The sequence below is a fragment of the Elephas maximus genome, chromosome 24 (assembly GCF_024166365.1).
Source record: "Elephas maximus indicus isolate mEleMax1 chromosome 24, mEleMax1 primary haplotype, whole genome shotgun sequence".
In the NCBI taxonomy this organism is placed as follows: Eukaryota; Metazoa; Chordata; class Mammalia; order Proboscidea; family Elephantidae; genus Elephas; species Elephas maximus.
In genome coordinates this window covers 13811800-13832720 of record NC_064842.1, presented here as the reverse complement: position 1 = coordinate 13832720, position 20921 = coordinate 13811800, and the positions used below count along the sequence as shown (strand labels likewise).

The window sequence follows — 20921 nt, the reverse complement described above, 5'->3', positions numbered from 1 at the left end:
TCCCTCAGGGGTTCTCTGTTGAGGAGCACATTCTTTATGAGTGTAATTGTTTATAAGCCAATCTCTTAGTTGGCAGTGAAAGGTGACCTCCTGGAGTGGCTTCAGTTCCACGTTAAAAGAGTGTCTTAGGTCACTTGTCTCAGGGTTCCTCTGTCTCTCTGTCAGTCCATTAAAACTGGTCTTTTTTATGAATTTGAGTTTTGTTCTACATTTTTATCCCATGCTAACTGGGACCTTCTATTGTGCTCCAGGTCAGAGCAGTCGGTAATGGTAGCCGGGTACCATCTAGTTCTTCTGGTCTCAGGCTATAAGAGGCTGTGATTGCCATGGGCTATTGGACCTGTAGACTGATTTCTTCCTTCAGTCTTTGGTTTCCTTCACTCTCCTTTTTATTTTCTAAAGGCATCTTTTGAAGAATAAGAATTTTTAATTTTGATGACGTTTACCCTTTTTTTATAGTCCGTGTGTTTTTGTGTCTTAAATCTTATGAACCGCAAGTTTGCAGAAATTTTATCCTTTGTTTTTTTTCTAGAAGTTTTATAGTTTTAGCCTTTGCATTTAGGTCGGTGAAACATTTCAAGTTAATTTCAATATCTGATGCAAGGTGTAGGGGTTGTGGTTACTTTTTTCTAAGCATCTGTCTAGTTACTCCAGCTTCATTTGTTGAAAAGCCTTCCCTCTCCTCATTGAATTACCATGGCCTCTTTTTGAATATCAATTGCTTATATGTGTGTGAATTGGTTTCTTCAGTCTTCATTCTGTTCCATTGATCTCTTTTTGCCAGTGTCTTGATTATTGTACATTTATAGTAAGTCTTGAAATCAGGTAGTGTAAGTCTTCCAACTTTGTTCCTTTTTTTTTTTCCTCTCCTAAATTATATTGTCTGTTTTAAGCTCTTTGCATTTAACATACAAAATTTATAATCAGCTTATGTGTTTGTATAAAAAAGCCTACTAGGATTTTGAATAGGATTGCCTTGAATCTGTAGGTCAGTTAGGAGAGCAGACATCTTAAAAATATCGAGTCTTCCGATCCATGAACATGGTATATCTCTCCATTTACTTAGGTTCATTTATTTTTTTTGTTTACATGTATTCATTTATTTAAATACATTTAATTTAGTAGATACATTTGATTTTTCTCAGTAATATTTCCAGTGTACAAGTCTTAAAAAAAAAATTTTTTTTTTTTTTTAGTTTTACACATCTTTAAATTTATTTCTAAGTAAGTTGTGATTTTTGATGTTAGTAAATGATATTTCTTCAAGTTTTATTTTCTAATTGTCACTAGCATATAGTTTAACTGATTTTTAAATATTGACCTTGGCTACCCCTCACTTGTCACTCTTTTTTTTTTTTTTTTTACCTCTAAAAAGATCACTTCCATATTCTTGTTTGAAAAGCCTCCACGTCATTTCATAACAGATGAGTACAAATGTGTCACTCAGAGTTTGAAAACTGCTTGACCTAATTCCTAAATTTGGTCATGTTTTCATCCTTGCAGTTAACCCAGTATTAAAAATTAAATCTTCATTTTATCAAGAGAAGACCTCACCTTTGCTTACTCTTTTGCTTATCCATTCACCTGTTGGTAAAAAAAAAAATGTAAATTTGAAACCAGTGCATATTATGTTTATTTGGAGCACAGTTCATTTCTTTCTAGTTCTGGTTTGGTTTCTAATCTTCCACAGTTCATGGCTGTGCTGTAAAACATCTTCCTTCTGATTGAGATTTGAGAAATTGGCATGATCAAATAGAATCTATTTCAAAAATCAAACCAAAAGACTTAGAATTTGTTGTGATACTTAAATCTCAACCTGTTTGCACCTTTGTGTGTGCGTGTGTGGTAAATATATTTGTTTGTTTGTGGTGAAAACATACCCCGCAAAACATTTATGAATTCAGCAATTCCTACATGTACAATTCAGTGACATTGATTACATTCCTCAATTCTTTCAGTTCTTCTGTTACATTCTTAGATTCTTGCTATTCTTTTCCTAATTATTCCTCCACTGTTAACATAAACTCACTGCCTCCTAAGTTTCTCATCTAACCTTTCCTGTTGCTGTTGTCAGTTTCATCCCATATAGACAGTTCCTTAGAAGAGCACAATGCTCAAAGCACACGTTGTTCACAAACTGAACAATTGTTTGGTATAAAGATGACTTCGGGGGATAATTTTGGTTTAAGGTTTGAGGACTCTTTTGTTTGTAAATGATAGAAATCCAACTGAAACTAGTGCAAGTGGGGAAAAAAAAGACAATTCATTGGTTCATGTAACAGGGAAATCCAGAGCACAGGTACTCTGGCAAGGCTGCATCTAAGGGACAATGTTGTATGCCATTGAGTTCATTCCAACTCCTGGCTACCCTATAGTACAGAGTAGAACTGCCCCATAGGGTTTCCTAGGCTGTAATCTTTACAGAAGCAGATCGCCTGGTCTTTTCTTCTGCAGAGTTGTTGGTGAGTTTGAACTACCAATCTTTTGATTAGCAGTTGATCACTTAACTACTGCGCCACCAGGGTTCCTCTAAGGGACATAGATTTATGTGGTGTAGTTCATGACTTCAGATTCAAACCCTAGAATGAAAGAACTGGACGTAGACACTGGTACCCAAGTTAATTGACTTGTTAGTGGCAGAGTTGAGGTTTTGAGTCTTCCACATTAAAAGGGAATCACTAAATAGGAACAGTTGTTGCTTGTCAGTCTTTTTAACATACTTGTAGGAATAGCAGTCACCTTGAAGTATGTTATCATTAAATAAATGATCGTGAAATGTCTGAAAAGAGGGGAAACAAGAATGAGAAGGGGAAAAAAAGAAGTGTGGAAGTCCTGTCCCAGAGCCTGCAGAGCTGGTCCTCGTAGTTCTGACGTGTCCATTGTGTTCTTAGCTCAGGTAAACCTGTCGTACTAACTGGTTCTTTCTCTTTCCTTGGACACATTTCCTCCCTGATGCCACTTGATTCTTAATTTTGGGTTGGACAGTAGCAGCATGTAGAGTGAATTCCGGTGTCCAGCAATCTGCTAATGTACGATCTGATCTGGTTTAGAGATCAAATGCAGAGATTTGTCACTTGATCCAGTAAACCCTTGGTAACTCTGGTCCAGGATAGGAAGTGAGGACAAAGAACAGACATTCCCTTAGCTCCTACGTGTGCTTATTCACTGCCACTCCCGATCGGTTGTTCCGAAGCTGTTGGGCTCTCTGCAGACCCCTGCCCTGTCTCAACTTCTAGCAAGAGTCAGTGTCCTGTTGTGATCCAAAGAAAGAGTTTATAATAGACTTGACAGTTTGTTTCGACAGATAACCCCAGTAAATTAAGATCAGACTCTTTTTGCCATGTGGCTCCCAGAATTCAGAGATGTTTGTCTCAGCTGTGTCATCCTTTTGCTCCCCTCAGTGGAGCCAAGTTCTCTTGCCTAAAATGTGTCACTTCACAGGCCAGTGAAGTGTGACTTATTTTGCTAGTCTGGTTTTTCAATATTAACTGCTCACCAGAGACCTAAAGCTAAAGTAAACCAATGCTGTCAAGTCGATTCCGACTCATAGTGACCCTATAGGGCAGAGTAGAACTGCCCCACAGAGTTTCCAAGGAGCACCTGGTGGATTCGAACTGCCAGACCTTTGGTTAGCAGCCATAGAACTTAACCACTACTCCACAGGTTACATCACAGGCTAAAGTAGCTATTGGTAAATATCGGGATTAATTTTCCTAGATATTTAGTCTCAAATAATCATCATCTTTTTAGCTCTGCCTACTGTGGCACTGTTCTACTGCCATGAAGAAAACCTTACTCAAACATAAATTAAAATTCTTTTTTTATTAAAGCCACACCATAGAAGCTGTTCTGTTTTACTAACTCGTTAGTGCTATCACACCCACTAGCCATGGAGCCCTAGTGGTGCAGTGGTTAAGAGCTATGGCTGCTAATCAAAAGGTCAGCAGTTCAAATCCACCAGCCGCTCTGTGGAAACCCTGTGGGGCAGTTCTACTCTGTCCTATAGCGTCTCTATGAGTTGGAATCGACTCGATGGCATGGGTGTTCTTTAATCATCACACCCACTGGCCATAAGCATTTCAGTCCTCTTCTTCATACTCGTGGTTATATGGTCCATCCATAGGCCTGATTTTTTTTTTCACATTAACATTTATGAAAGAAAAACTTCCCAAGTCAGAGTCTCCTCTGATTCTAGCTGTGTATTAATGGATTGCCTAAGATCCCTTCCTTCTGTCCATCCACAGACATTTATCACGTACGTACTGTATATATGCCAGGCACTGTGCTAGACTCACAATATTAAAAAAAAATCAAAGAAGGCATGGTTCCTAATCTTCTTGAGCAAGTAAAAGAGTTGTATGATAAACACTACTATACATGTACACATGGAGAACATATTAACCTGATCGCTAATTCTGTTCATGTTAGAAAATGATTTGTAAGTTGCTTTTACTTAGAAGGTATCAACCACGTGACAAAGGCGATATGACTGATTTTTTTTAAAATACACCTGAACTTTCAATTCCAGATGTGGTAGACTTTTTTTATCCTCTTCGGTTTTTTTTTTTTTTTTTTTTTTTCGGTTACATCTGTTGCAAGGTTACATGTCTGTTCTAGTGTTGCTATTTATTCTAGTATATTATTTTAAATAAGTTTAGCAGTCATAAGTCTTTAACTTTAAATAATTGATTTCTGGAAAGCAGCCTAGTGAATGAGGGACTTCTCTTTTGGAAACAGGCGGAGTATGAATTTTGAATAAATAATAAAGCAGATGACCAAGCTAATGATTACCATTTGATCTTTGAAAAATAAGGCATAACACCAAGATAAAATGACTACTTTCCTTGGGTGGCATATTAACTGCCTATTTTAGGCTGGGTTTTCTAGAGGAGCAAAACCATTAAAGTATATATATAAATAAGAGAGAGAGATTTATTTCAGGGACATGGCTCATACAGCGTGGAGGCTGGCAAGTCCCAAGTCCATGGGTCAGGCCACTGGCCAGGGGCTTCTCCTGACTTATGTGGTTGCAGGGGCTGACGAACCCAAAATCTGCAGATCAGGTGGCAGGCTGCTGGCTCATGGGCTTGCCGTAGCTGACGAATCTAAAATCTGCAGGTCAGGTGGCTGGCTGAAGGCAAGTACAGGATTGAGAAAGAGTGACCTTTGCTAGAACATCCATATACGTTGGTTGTAGGCCACACCCCCAAAGAAACCCCCCTTCCAACTGATTGGCTGCTCACATCAGATCACAAAATGGAGGATGATTACATAATATCTGCCAAACCACTGAGAATCACGGCCTAGACAAGTTGACACATAACCTTAACCATCACACCGCCCTTAAAGGCACTCATGAAACTAATAATAATAGTTGCTTGTGGGGAGGGGAGTTGGGTGGCTAGAGGACAGAGGTGTGAGAGAAACTTGACCTTTTATCCTATTTGAATTTTGAGCCATGTGAATGAATGTATTGCTTATTCAAAAAGAAATAAATATTTTTAAGTAATACAAAAGGTCTGCAAGACCAAGACAGTAACAAAAGTTACCTCTGGGAATTAAGGATTCTTTTTTATTTTCTGCTTCTCTGTATTTTCTGATATTTTTATAATATTGTTTTTATAATAAAGGTTTTTTAACTATAAAGGAGGGACTGCTTTAATCTAGTTATGAAGAAAGCACGCTTAAGACGTGTTTACTGTGTATCATTAAAAGTAGTGTTGAGAAATAGAGACCCTTTTATCCTATTTTGGAGTGAATTCAGCATTTCACTAATACCTATTTTATGTTCCCCTTTAAAACTGAGGGACACTTGAAAGATCACTGAAACAAGTATAAACCAAACCAAACCCATTGTGGTCGAGTTGATTGTGACTCGTAGCGATCCTATAGGACAGAGTAGAACTGCCTCATAGTGTTTCCAAGGAGCAGCTGGTGGATTCAAACTGCCGACCTTTTGGTTAGCAGCCGACCTCTTAACCACTGCGCCTGCAGGGCTCCAAAGTAAATATAAAGAGGTTTGTTTGTTTTGTTTTTTTTAAAAAAAAGGACATCTTCCAAACCAGGGGTAAACTTTAAAAACATTCCAAGAAATGGTTTTCTATTTTGAATGGAATATGTGTTCTCTCTGCCTCAGTTTTCTGATTTACTACAGTTAACATCTGTTCTGCTTTTATCTATCACAGGATTGTCATCAGAATAAAGCATTATGGTATTTAACTCACTTAAAAAATTTTATGTTTTATGTAACAAAGAATTTGCCATTTTAACCATTTTTAAGTGCACAATTCAGTGACATTAGTTATATTTACCTTTTGCACAACCATCACCACTGTCTATTTCCAAAAATGTCTCATCACTCCAAACAGAAACTCCGTTGTGTGTATGTGCCGCATTTTATTTATCATTCGTCAGTTGATGGGCATTTAGGTTTTTTCCACCTCTTGGCTGTTGTGCATAGTGCTGCAGCGAGCCTTGGTGTGTAAGTGTCTGTTGGAGTCACTGTTTTTGAGTTCTTTGAGTCTGTACCTAGGACTGGAACGGCTGGCTCAAAGTTAACTCACTTTTTAAAAGTCGGAACAATTATACATATGAAAGAACATATCATTGCTAATCTCCGTCAGTTTAGCTTGCAATTCTGTAAATCTCTTTAAACTCTCCACTTATTCATGTCTTCCTGCAAACCTTACTTCCATAGTGCTGGAAGTTAGAGACCATTGTGGTTAGACTGGTTGGCTGTTCTTTTCAGTGGTACAAGACAATCTTGTTTACCTGACTTTTCCCTGTCTAGTCAGGAAACAGTACTGAGGCCATTCGGTATTGTTCAGAATTATTTTAGCAGCTCTACTTTAATCTTTTTTTTTTTTATTAACTTTTATTGAGCTTCAAGTGAACGTTTACAAATCAAGTCAGACTGTCACATATAAGTTTATATACACCTTACTCCGACTCCCACTTGCTCTCCCCCTGATGAGTCAGCCCTTCCAGTCTCTCCTTTCGTGACAATTTTGCCAGCTTCCAACTCACTCTATCCTCCCATCCCCGCTCCAGACAGGAGATGCCAACACAGTCTCAAGTGTCCACCTGATATAATTAGCTGACTCTTCATCAGCATTTCTTTCCTACCCACTGTCCAGTCCCTTTCATGTCTGATGAGTTGTCTTCGGAAATGGTTCCTGTCCTGTGCCAACAGAAGGTTTGGGGACCATGACCGCCAGGATTCCTCTAGTCTCAGTCAGACCATTAAGCCTGGTCTTTTTATGAGAATTTGGGGTCTGCATCCCACTGATCTCCTGCTCCCTCAGGGGTTCTCTATTGTGCTCCCTGTCAGGGCAGTCATCGATTGTGGCCGGGCACCAACTAGTTCTTCTGGTCTCAGGATGATGTAGGTCTCTGGTTCATGTGGCCCTTTCTGTCTCTTGGGCTCTTAGTTATCGTTTGACCTTGGTGTTCTTCATTCTCCTTTGATCCAGGTGGGTTGAGACCAATTGATGCATCTTAGATGGCCGCTTGTTAGCATTTAAGACCCCAGACGCCACATTTCACAGTGGGATGCAGAATGTTTTCATAATAGAATTATTTTGCCAATTGACTTAGAAGTCCCCTTAAACCATGGTCCCCAAACCCCCGCCATTGCTCCGCTGACCTTTGAAGCCTTCAGTTTATCCCGGAAACTTCTTTGCTTTTGGTCCAGTCCAGTTGAGCTGCCCTTCCATGTATTGAGTATTGTCCTTCCCTTCACCTAAAGCAGTTATTATCTACTAATTAATCAGTAAAAAACCCTCTCCCACCCTCCCTCCCTCCCCCCCTTGTAACCACAAAAGTATGTGTTCTTCTCAGTTTATACTGTTTCTCAAGATCTTATAATAGTGGTCTTATACAATATTTGTCCTTTTGCCTCTGACTAATTTCGCTCAGCATAATGCCTTCCAGATTCCTCCATGTTATGAAATGTTTCACAGATTCCTCACTGTTCTTTATCAATGCGTAGTATTCCACTGTGTGAATATACCACAATTTATTTACCCATTCATCCGTTGATGGACACCTTGGTTGCTTCCAGCTTTTTGCTATTGTAAACAGAGCTGCAATAAACATGGGTGTGCATATATCTCTTCGTGTGAAGACTCTTATTTCTCTAGGGTATATTCCGAGGAGTGGGATTCCTGGGTTGTATTGTAGTTCTATTTCTAACTGTTTAAGGTAACGCCAGATAGATTTCCAAAGTGGTTGTACTATTTTACATTCCCACCAGCAGTGTATAAGAGTTCCAATCTCTCCGCAGCCTCTCCAACATTTATTATTTTGTGTTTTTTGGATTAATGCCAGCCTTGTTGGAGTGAGATGGAGTCTCATCGTAGTTTTAATTTGCATTTCTCTAATGGCTAATGATCGAGAGCATTTTTTCATGTATCTCTTAGCTGCCTGAATATCTTCTTTAGTGAAGTGTGTGTTCATATCCTTTGCCTACTTCTTGATTGGGTTGTTTGTCTTTTTGTGTTTGAGTTTTGACAGAATCATACAGATTTTAGAGATCAGGTGCTGGTCAGAGATGTCATAGCTGAAAATTCTTTCCCAGTCTGTAGGTGGTCTTTTTACTCTTTTGGTGAAGTCTTTAGATGAGCATAGGTGTTTGATTTTTAGGAGCTCCCAGTTACCTGGTTTCTCTTCGTTGTTTTTAGTAATATTTTGTATTCTGTTTATGCCTTGTATTAGGGCTCCTAAGGTTGTCCCGATTTTTTCTTCCATGATCTTTATCGTTTTAGTCTTTATGTTTAGGTCTTTGATCCACTTGGAGTTAGTTTTTGTGCATGATGTGAGGTGTGGGTCCTGTTTCATTTTTTTGCAAATGGATATCCAGTTATGCCAGCACCATTTGTTAAAAAGACTATCTTTTCCCCAATTAACTGACACTGGGCCTTTGTCAAATATCAGCTGCTCATATGTGGATGGATTTATATCTGGGTTCTCAGTTCTGTTCCACTGGTCTATGTGTCTGTTGTTGTACCAGTACCAGGCTGTTTTGACTACTGTGGCTGTATAATAGGTTCTGAAATCAGGTAGAGTGAGGCCTCCCACTTTCTTCTTCTTTTTCAGTAATGCTTTGCTTATCGGAGGCTTCTTTCCCTTCCATATGAAATCGGTGATTTGTTTCTCTATCACCTTAAAAAATGACATTGGAATTTGGATCGGAAGTGCATTGTATGTATAGATGGCTTTTGGTAGAATAGACATTTTTACTATGTTAAGTCTTCCTATCCATGAGCAAGGTATGTTTTTCCACTTAAGTATGTCCTTTTGAATTTCTTGTAGTAGAGCTTTGTAGTTTTCTTTGTATAGGTCTTTTACATCCTTGGTAAGATTTATTCCTAAGTATTTTATCTTCTTGGGGGCTACTGTGAATGGTGTTGATTTGGTGATTTCCTCTTCGATGTTCTTTTTGTTGATGTAGAGGAATCCAAGTGATTTTTGTATGTTTATCTTATAACCTGAGACTCTGCCAAACTCTTCTATTACTGTCAGTAGTTTTCTGGAGGATTCCTTAGGGTTTTCTGTGTATAAGATCATGTCATCTGCAAATAGAGATAATTTTACTTCCTCTTTGCCAATCTGGATGCCCTTTATTTCTTCGTCTAGCCTAATTGCTCTGGCTAGGACTTCTAGCACAACGTTGGGTAATAAAGGGCATCGTTGTCTGGTTCCCGTTCTCAAGGGAAATGCTTTCAGGCTCTCTCCATTTAGAGTGATGTTGGCTGTTGGCTTTGCATAGATGCCCTTTATTATGTTGAGGAATTTTCCTTCAATTCCTATTTTTGTGAGAGTTTTTATCGTAAATGGGTGTTGGACTTTGTCAAATGCCCTTTCTGCATCAATTGATAAGACCATGTGGTTTTTGTCTTTTGTTTTATTTATATGGTGGATTACATTAATGGTTTTTCTAATGTTAAACCAGCCTTGCATACCTAGTATAAATCCCACTTGGTCGCGGTGAATTATTTTTTTGATATGTTGTTGAATTCTCTTGGCTAGAATTTTGTTGAGGATTTTTGCATCTATGTTCATGAGGGATATAGGTCTGTAATTTTCTTTTTTTGTGATGTCTTTACCTGGTTTTGGTATCAGAGAGATGGTGGCTTCATAGAATGAGTTGGGTAGTATTCCGTCATTTTCTATGCTTTGAAATACCTTTAGTAGTAGTGGTGTTATCTCTTCTCTGAAAGTTTGGTAGAACTCTGCAGTATAGCCATCCGGGCCAGGGCTTTTTTTTGGGGGGAAGTTTTTTGATTACCGTTCCAATCTCTTTTTTTGTTATGGGTCTATTTAGTTGTTCTACTTCTGATTGTGTTAGTTTAGGTAGGTAGTGTTCTTCCAGGAATTCATCCATTTCTTCTAGGTTTTCAAATTTGTTAGAGTATACTTTTTCATAATAATCTGATATGATTCTTTTAATTTCAGTTGGGTCTGTTGTGATGTGGTCCTTCTCATTTCTTATTCGGGTTATTTGTTTCCTTTCCTGTATTTCTTTAGTCAGTCTAGCCAATGGTTTATCAATTTTGTTAATTTTTTCAAAGAACCAGCTTTTGGCTTTGTTAATTCTTTCAATTGTTTTTCTGTTCTCTAATTCATTTAGTTCAGCTCTAAATTTTTATTATTTGTTTCCTTCTGGTGCCTGATGGATTCTTCTGTTGCTCACTTTCTATTTGTTCAAGTTGTAGGGACAGTTCTCTGCTTTCGGCTCTTTCTTCTTTTCATATGTGTGCATTTATCGATATAAATTGACCTCTGAGCACTGCTTTTGCTGTATCCCAGAAGTTTTGATAGGAAGTATTTTCATTCTCGTTGCATTCTATGAATTTTCTTATTCCCTCCTTAATGTCTTCTATAACCCAGTCTTTTTTCAGGAGGGTATTGTTCAGTTTCCAAGTATTTGATTTCTTTTCCCTAGTTTTTCTGTTATTGATTTCTACTTTTATTGCCTTGTGGTCTGAGAAGATGCTTTGTACTATTTCGTGTTTTTTTGGATTCTGCAAAGGTTTGTTTTATGACCTAATATGTGGTCTATTCTAGAGAATGTTCCATGTGAGCTAGAAAAAATAGTATACTTTGTAGCAGTTGGGTGGAGAGTTCAGTATAAGTCAGTGAGGTCAAGTTGGTTGATTGTCGTAATTAGGTCTTCCGTGTCTCTATTGAGCTTCTTACTGGATGTCCTGTCCTTCTCCGAAAGTGGTGTGTTGAAGTCTCCTACTATAATTGTGGAGGTGTCTATCTCACTTTTCAGTTCTGTTAAAATTTGATTTATGTATCTTGCAGCCCTGTCATTGGGTGCGTAAATATTTAATATGGTTATATCTTCCTGATCAGTTGTCCCTTTTATCATTATGTAGTGTCCTTCTTTATCCTTTGTGGTGGATTTAACTTTAAAGTCTATTTTGTCAGAAATTAATATTGCTGCTCCTCTTTTTTTTTGCTTATTGTTTGCTTGATATATTTTTTTCCATCCTTTGAGTTTTAGTTTGTTTTTTGTCTCTAAGTCTAAGGTGTGTCTCTTGTAGGCAGCATATAGACGGATCGTGTTTCTTTATCCAGTCTGAGACTCTGTCTTTATTGGTGCATTTAGTCCATTTACATTCAGCGTAATTATAGATAAGTGTTTAGTGTTGTCATTTTGATGCCTTTTTATGTGTGTTGTTGACAGTTTCATTTTTCCACTTACTTTTTGTGCTGAGACTTTTTCTTTGTAAATTGTTATATCCTCATTTTCATAGTATTTGACTTTATGTTTGCTGAGTCGTTACGTTTTTCTTGGCTTTTGTTTTGAGTTATGGAGTTGTTATACCTTTTTGTGGTTACCTTAATATTTACCCCTATTTTTCTAAGTAAAAACCTAACTTGTATTGTCCTATATCACCTTGTATCCCTCTCCATGTGGCAGTTCTATGCCACCTGTATTTAGTCCCTCTTTTTGATTATTGTGATCTTTTACATATTGACTTCAGTGATTCCCTGTTTTGAGCTTTTTTTTTTTTTTAATTAACCTTAATTTGTTTTTGTGATTTCCCTATTTGAGTTGATATCAGGCTGTTCTGTTCTGTGACCTTGTGTTGTGCTGGCATCTGATATTATTGGTTTTCTGACCAATTTCCTTTAGTATTTCTTATAGCCTTGGTTTGGTTTTTGCAAATTCTCTAAGCTTGTGTTTATCTGTAAATATCTTAATTTCGCCTTCATATTTCAGAGAGAGTTTTGCTGGATGTATGATCCTTGGCTGGCAGTTTTTCTCCTTCAGTGCTCTGTATATGTCATCCCATTGCCTTCTTGCCTGCTTGGTTTCTGCTGAGTAGTCTGAAGTTATTCTTATTGATTCTCCCTTGAAGGAGATCTTTCTTTTATCCCTGGCTGCTTTTAAAATTTTCTCTTTATCTTTGGTTTTGGCAAGTTTGATGATAATATGTTTTGGTGTTCTTCTTTTTGGATCAATCTTAAATGGGGTTCGATGAGCATCTTGGATAGATATCCTTTCATCTTTCATGATGTCAGGGAAGTTTTCTGTCAGCAGATCTTCAACTATTTTCTCTGTGTTTTCTGTCCTCCCTCCCTGTTCTGGGACTCCAATCACATGCAAGTTATCCTTCTTGATAGAGTCCCACATGATTCTTAGGGTTTCTTCATTTTTTTTTAATTCTTTTATTTGATTTTTTTTTCAGCTATGTTGGTGTTAATTCCCTGGTCCTCCAGATTTCCCACTCTGCATTCTAATTGCTCGAGTCTGCTCCTCTGACTTCCTATCGTGTTGTTTAATTCTGTAATTTTATTGTTAATCTTTTGGATTTCTGCATGCTGTCTCTCTACGGATTCTTGCAACTTATTAATTTTTCCACTATGTTCTTGAATAATCTTTTTGAGTTCTTCAACTGTTTTATCAGTGTGTTCCTTGGCTTTTTCTGCAGTTTGCCTTATTTCATTTCTGAGGTCATCCCTGATGTCTTGAAGCATTCTGTAAATTAGTTTTTTAAATTCTGTATCTGATAATTCCAGGATTGTATCTTCATTTGGGAAAGACTTTGATTCTTTTGTTTGCGGGGTTGTAGAAGCTGACATGGTCTGCTTCTTTATGTGGTTTGATATCGACTGCTGTCTCCGAGCCATCACTAAGATATAAAAAAAAAAGACTTTTTTTTTTTTATAGTAGTGATTTATTCTATATTTGCTCACTGAGTCTTATCTTGTTTTGTTTTCTTTCAGTATATGTGGATGGGCTACTAGATTGTGCTGTCTTGTTTGTTGTAGCCCTTGACTTACTTATGACCTATTACCAGCTGGTTTGGGCTGTTGCCAGATATATATGCCTGAGTCTATTCACTATTCTTGAGTAGAATCTGATTTTGGGTCATCAAGTGTGTGCTGCACCCTAACACCTATCCATCTCGAGAAGTAGTGGTGATAGTTGTGTGCACCAGATTGTATTAGCAGCTGGGGTTCACACTCCAGGGGGGGCAGGATGCTGACAGGCTTCCCCCAAGTGTCAGTGAGGTAGGTGTGTCTCTATTCCTATAGCACCTTGGTGGGAGGGCTCTGCAGCTGTACCTTAGGCCCCCAATGCAAGTACCTCTGCTGATTGGTAGGTGTCACCCTCCTTAGACCCCTAAGGCAAGAGTCTAGGTGGTCTGGGGGGAGCTTCAGCCCTCAGTTCCCTGTTGTGGGTCAGTTAGGGCTCTGTTGAATAAGCAGAGATATCAGACCTGGGAAACTTGTTTTTCCAGTAAATCCGCTAAAAAAAAATGCAGTCAGATCCCTATCAGAATTGCCTTTGCATTATAACAGCCACCTTGTTCCCTGTGAGGATGAAAGCCCGAGATTTGGATCATATATGCTTGGCTGGAGCTGGTTCTGTATTTTTAGTCCAATTAGGGAAGGATTTTTGGTCCCTGGGTTTTTTGTGGTTGCTTCTCTCAGGCCAGAAGAATGGGTTAGGAAAAGACCAAAAAAAAAGGGGAGGGGGGAAGCAAAGCCGCGGAGCCGGAGCCGTTCTCCCTCTGGCTCAGGGAATTCCAATGTTAATGAAGCTGCCTGGGAAGGGGAGGGGGGGGTTCAGAAAAATAGAAGAGAGTAGCACCCCAGAATATGGCCAGAGTTGCTTATCTTGCTTGGGATGACTATGTTAGCTGAGATTCCCGAGGGGTGTGTCGCCTATGTGTGCTGGCTGTGTGGAGATTGTCCCCGAGGGTCTGGCCCGCTGAAGCCGCGGTCAGATCCTCTGCTGCCAGTCCAAAGCCCAGCGTCAAGTTTCCCCTGCTGGGATGCTGTACTCCCGCCTCCAAAATCAGTCGCTGCCTCCCAGGACTTCTCCTCCCGCCAGCCACGTCTCCGCACCGCCTCTGCAGACCGGCTGGGCCCCCTCCCGGGGTTAGTTCAGGGGAGTCGGGCTGCGCCCCGTGTTTGCGCCGTGACCAGATGCTGTGTTCAGCTCCCCTGTGCCCAGTCCAAAGCCCGGCGCCAAGGTTCCCTGGCTGGGACACTGCACTCCCGGCTCCAAAACCTGTCACTGCCTCCTGGGGACTTCTCCTCCCACCAGCCTCGTTGCCACGCCGCCTGCGTGGACCCGCTGTGCCCCCTCCCGGGGTCAGTTCAGGGGGGTAGGGCTGCACCCCATGTTTGCGCCATCACAGATGTTGTGTTCAGCTCCCCTGCACGCAGTCCTAAGCCTGGTGCCAAGGTTACCTGACTGGGACGCTGGCTCCAGGCTCCGAAAACAGTCGCTGCTTCCCCGTAGTTGTTCGTTCTCCGTCTCTGTCACTCAGGTCAACTCTTTAAATCTGTGTTTGTTGTTCAGGGTTCGTAGATTGTCATGTATGTGATCGATTCACTTGTTTTTCCGAGTCTTTGTTGCAGGAGGGATCCGAGGTAGCGTCTACCTAGTCAGCCATCTTGGCCCCAATCTCTACTTTAATTTTTGTTTGTGGTTTTAGAACCAGACAGGCTCAATCTAAAGTTTGTATGGAAAAATAAACAGGAACAGCCAGGAAAAATGAAAAAAAAAAAAAAAAAAACTGTGGGTGGGACCTAAGAAATATTAATACATTTTTTTCAAAACCTCAATAACTGAAACATTGTGTCACATGAATTGACCAACAGGCAAATGGAGCAGGATAGAAAGTTCAGGAATAAACGCTAATCCATAACTTATATAAGCATGGCATCTCACATAAAGATGGACTATTAAGTGAGTAATATTGGAAGAACTGGAAAGCCATCTGTTTTAGTTACCTAGTGCTGCCATAACAAAATATCCCAAGTGGGTACTTAAGGATCCCTGGTGGCACAGTGGTTAAGAGCTCAGCTGCTTACCAAAAGGTCGGCAGTTCAAGTCCCCCAGCCACTCCTTGGAAACCCTATGGGGCAGTTCTATTTTGTCCTGTAGGGTTGCTATGAGTCAGAATTAACTTGGTGGCAAGGGTCAGGTTTGGGTGGCTTAAAAACAAAAATTTATTTTCGCACAGTTCAGGACGCTGGAACTCAGGGCATTGGCTGTAGGGGAAGGCCCCTTTTTGTCTCTTTCAGCTTCTAGTAGCTGCCTGCTGTTCTTGGCTTTCCTGAGCTTGTAGATGCATCTGTCTTATTGCTGCACAACGTCTGTTTACTTCCTCTGTGTGTATGTGTGTTTTCCCTTTTATGAGAGACCGCAAAGAGGGATTAGTTTTAGGACATATTCTAATCTGAAATTACTTCATTAACATAACAAAAGAAAATACTATTTCCGAACATGGTCACAAGCACAGGTACGGCATTAGGACATATTTTGGGGGGAACATAATTCAATCCATAATACTATCTGAAAAAATAAAATTAGACTCATACTTCATACCATAAAAAAAAACCATATGGCAGGATAAATTCCAAGTAAAGATTTAAATGCAAAAACTAAAGCCATAAAAATACTAGAAGAAAATAGGGAAATTTTTTCTGTAACCTCAAGTGGGGAGGGGCTTTTAACTATGACATAAAATCCAGCAGCCATATATGAAGAGATTGACGAATTTGACAGATAACAATAAAAATTTCTGCGTGATAACACAAAAGTGTTTATCAAAGGACAAACTAGGAACAATATTTGCAGTTCATATCACAAAGGGCCAATCTCCCTAAATACATAAAGAATGACTAGAAGTTGGTAACAGGAAGACCAACAACCTATTAGAAAAATGGACAAAGAACATGAACAGACCTTCACAGAAAAGGAAATGAGCTTGAGAAAAGCAACTGAGGTACTGCTTTTTACCCACTGGTTGGCAAAAATCTGAAAACGTAACCACACTTTTGGCCAGGGGTTGAGGAAACAGGCTGTCTCATACACTGCTGGTAGGGCCATGCGTGAGTTCAGCCCCTTTGGGTGGCACTTCGGCATATCTACCAAAATTACAGTTACAACCAAAGTTGACCCAGCAACTCTTTTCTCTAAATTTATCCTCAACTACACGTCAGTATGAAGTTATTTATTCATTGGAGCATTGTATATAATAAAAATTAAAGATTGAAAACACTAAACTGAAAGGTCGTGTAAGTAATTAACTAACCTAAAAAGATTAAAGAATGTATCTCCTAAATATATTGTTAAATTAAAAAAAAAAAGGCAGGAACCATGTGTGATATGCTACCATTAGTGTTAAAAAAAAAAAAAAAGATATTAGCATTTGCTGTATATGCAGAAGGACAGTCTGGAAGTGTACATTGATAAGCTGGGGAGGACAGAACGGGAGAGAGACTGTAAATTTTTTACTCTTGTGAGCATTTTACCTATCCAAAAGAATAATTTAACAAAATTGAATTAAAAAAAAAAAATGTTTTAAAGGTCCAAAAAACAAACAAAAGCAAAAGCATGTGGCAAGTATATCTTCAGGATAAATTTACAGGAGCGGAATTGCTTCCAAACTTTAAATGTTAATATTACCACAGCACAATTCCGCTCCACACCAGGATGGCTAAAAATGAAAAGACTGACGATACCAAATGTTGATACGGATGTGAAGCAACTAGAACTCTCATACGCTGTTGATGAGAACAGTAAAACCACTTTGGAAAGCCTTTGGCAGTTTCTTGTACATGTTGATATACTGTAAAAGAACTCTACTTATGTCTCCTCTTCCTGTCTGGACTCAGGATACTTTATAATTTGCTTTTTTTTTTTACTAATGTAGATATAGATGTAAGACTCTTTCTACCTGTTTTTTAAGGGAAACCGAGTCAGTAATTATGGAAGTCATGCATTCCCTGTGGAAAGGAGTGTCTATGGGATTTGGCTCCAGGGAGGAGAGGCCAGCTCTCTTGAATGTGCTCAGTGCTGTGTTCTCTTTCCTCCCTCCTCTCAGGATCAAGTGATGTATGAAGCTCTTCGGCAGTCTCTCAGCCAGTGACGTCTCCTGCGGGGCTTGGAGGAATGCAGTGCATGGTGCTGATGGAGAAGCCTGCGTGCTGAGATTCCAGCTTTCAGCTTAGCACAGATGTGGTTTCATGGAAGCGTTTTATTTTCAAATTAGTGAGACCAAGCCCGAACTGAAGATTCTTCCCCTCTGGCCACCCTTGTGTGGAAATACCCTACTTCCTTTTTAAGAAAAAGAAAAATTTAGAAACTGCTGAAATAAAATAACTGAAAGTTTTTCTAAATAAAATTTTTATTTTTAAACAATTTCAGCGGGTACAGAAAAGTTACAAATATATTACAACGAGCTGTTTTTCCTGAACCATCTGAGAGTAAGTTGACAACCTGCTGCTCCATCACCCCCAAATTCTTTAATGTGCATTTCCTACAGACCAGGCTATTCTTCTATATAACCAGCCATCAAAGGTCAAAAGATTAACATTCCTGCATTGCTACCATCTAGTCCTCGGGCTCCATTCGAGTTTCTTCAGTTGTCCCCAATAAGGTAGCAAAAAGACCCAGTTTAGAATTGGTGGTTGCAGTTAAGTGCTGTGTCTCTTTGGTCTCTTTAATGTCTGGAAGAGCCCCTCAGCCTCAATTTTCATGATCTTGGTATTTTGAAGGTTCCAGGCCAGTTACTTTGCAGAATACCCTCAGTGTCAATTTGGTGTTTCCTCACGATTAGACTCCAGCTATGCACTGCCGGCAGGGGTGTCATGGAAGCAACACTGTGTCATCTCACTGCACCCTGCCAGGTGACCTCTGACTTCGATTTGCCCCATTGCTGATGATGCTCTCTTTGGTCACTTGATGGTGTTTCTTCCAGGCTGCTAATGCAAGAAAGTTGCTCTTTCCCTTTGTACTTCATGAGTATTTTGTGAGGAGGTATTAAGCTCAGGTCCATTACTATCACTGTTTGATGTTCAAATTGCCCCAGATGGGGCCAGTGGGAGCCCCTTCAGGCTGGCCTCTGTGTCCCTACAGTGCTGCTCACCTCAGATGTGAGGTTCCTTTTAAGAATGTGGTTGATCAAATGGAGAAAATATGAATAGGTAAAAGCAGAGTAGGAGAGAAACATCAGACACATTCAGAGAAGAGTGCAGACAATTACCCAGAGTCTCGCACTGCCGGTGAAGGGGCCAGCCCACAGGAAAGGGCACCTGCATGGAGAAAACAGGTCAGGATCATGGGAGAGATGGTTGGAATGAAGGGAACTAGAGATGTGGGACAGAATGTCCTGCATGGTGATTCAGTATGTTATTTGGAAATAGGCAGTAGTGATGGTTGTACAACATTGTGAATATAATGAATGCTACCAAAGTGTACACTTACAGATGGTTAAATGGGGCAACACCTGCCCAGAAGCAAAGACAAGAAGGCACAAACGGACAGGAAAACTGCACTAATGGACATGGAGAACCAGAGTGGAAAGGGAAAGGGGGAGAGTGCTGACACATTGCAACCAATGTCACAAAATAATTTGTGTATACATTTTTGAATGATAAACTAATTTTGTAAACTTTGACTTAAAATACAGTACAATTTTTAAAAAATGGTTAAGATGGAAAATTTTATGTTACATATACTTTAGCACAATAAAAAAAAAATGTGAGTTGTAGATTTGACTCTGTATGATATCAGCCAAATCAAAAGAGAAACACAATCAGGAATATGATATATTTAGGTTATGAGAAAAAGCAAAGGTTTTGTTAGGTCTGAATATCCAACTTTGTGGTGGTCCTACCTGAATTTAGAGACCATCTCAAGAATAGATTTGATGCATTGAATACTAGTGACCGAAGACCAGACGACTTGTGGAATGAGATCAAGGACATCATCCATGAAGAAAGCAAGAGGTCACTGAAAAGACAGGAAAGAAAGAAAAGACCAAGGTGGATGTCAGAGGAGACCCTGAAGCTTGCTCTTGAGCGTCGAGCAGCTAAAACAAAAGGAAGAATTTATGAAGTAAAAGAACTGAACAGAAGATTTCAAAGGGCCTCTCGAGAAGACATAGTAAAGTATTATAATGACATGTGCAAAGAGCTGGAGATAGAAAACCAAAAGGGAAGAACATGCTCTGCATTTCTCAAGCTGAAGTGAAGAAAAAATTTAGGCCTCAAGTTGCAATAGTGAAGGATGGCATGGGGAAAATATTAAACGATGCAGGAAGCATCAAAAGAAGATAGAAGGAATACAGTCATTATACCAAAAAGAATTAGTCAATATTCAACCATTTCAAGAGGTGGCATATGATCAGGAACCGATGGTACTGAAGGAAGAAGTCCAAGCTGCTCTGAAGGCACTGGCGAAAAACAAGGCTCCAGGAATGGATGGAATATCAATTGAGATGTTTCAACAAACGAACGCAGTGCTGGAAGTGCTCACTCGTCTATGCCAAGAAATATGGAAGACAGCTTCCTGGCCAACTGACTGGAAGAGATCCATATTTATGCCTGTTTCCAAGAAAGGTGATCCAACCAAATGTGGAAATTATAGAACAATATCAATATCACACAGAAGCAAAATTTTGCTGAAGATCATTCAAAAACGGCTGCAGCAGTATATCGATAGGGAACTGCCAGAAATTCAGGCCGGTTTCAGAAGAGGACATGGAACCAGGGAAATCATTGCTGATGTCAGATGGATCCTGGCTGAAAGCAGAGAATACCAGAAGGATGTTTACCTGTGTTTTATTGGCTATGCAAAGGCATTCGACTGTGTAGATTATAACAAACTGGATAACACTGCGTAGAATGGGAATTCCAGAACACTTAATTGTGTTCATGAGGAACCTTTACATAGATCAAGAGGCAGTTGTTCGGACGGAACAAGGGGATACTGGTTGGTTTAAAGTCAGGAAAGGTGTGCATCAGGGTTGTATTCTTTTGCCATACCTGTTTAATCTGTATGCTGAACAAATACGAGAAGCTGGACTATATGAAGAACGGGGCATCAGGATTGGAGGAAGACTCATTAACAACCTGCATTATGCAGATGACACAACCTTGCTTGCTGAAAGTGAAGAGGACTTGAAGCACTTACTAATGAAGATCAAAGACCACAGCCTTCAGTATGGATTGCTCCTCAACATAAAGAAAACAAAAATCCTCACAACTGGACCAATGAGCAACATTGTGATAAACAGAGAAAAGATTGAAGTTGTCAAGGATTTCATTTTACTTGGATCCACAATCAACAACCATGGAAGCGGCAGTCAAGAAATCAAAAGATGCATTGCATTGGGCAAAGATGTCACCCTGAAGACTAAGGTGTGCCTGACCCAAGCCATGGTATTTTCAATCATATAATATGCATGTGAAAGCTGGACAATGAATAAGGAAGACTGAAGAAGAGTTGAGACCTTTGAATTGTGGTGTTGGCGAAGAATATTAAATATGCCATGGACTGTCAAGAGAACAAACAAATCTGTGTTGGAAGAAGTGTGGCCAGAATGCTCCTTAGAGGCAAGGATGGCGAGACTGGGTCTTACATACTTTGGATATGTCAG

The 20921-nt window shown here is 39.6% G+C and overlaps 1 protein-coding gene across 3 annotated transcripts in view; it reads left to right on the top strand.

Annotated features, from left to right (window-relative positions):
- Positions 1-18968, top strand: part of NVL (nuclear VCP like) — a 135158-nt gene extending 116190 nt beyond the window's left edge. For 2 of the 3 annotated variants that reach the window (XM_049868152.1, XM_049868153.1), the window contains one exon: positions 17364-18967. In XM_049868152.1, the coding sequence (XP_049724109.1) occupies positions 17364-17408 (45 nt within the window). In that variant the 3' untranslated portion in view covers positions 17409-18967. Of the gene's footprint in view, positions 1-17363 lie in introns of all 3 variants that reach the window. The other variant, XM_049868154.1, reaches the window with a different exon arrangement.
- Positions 18969-20921: the final 1953 nt, after the last annotated feature.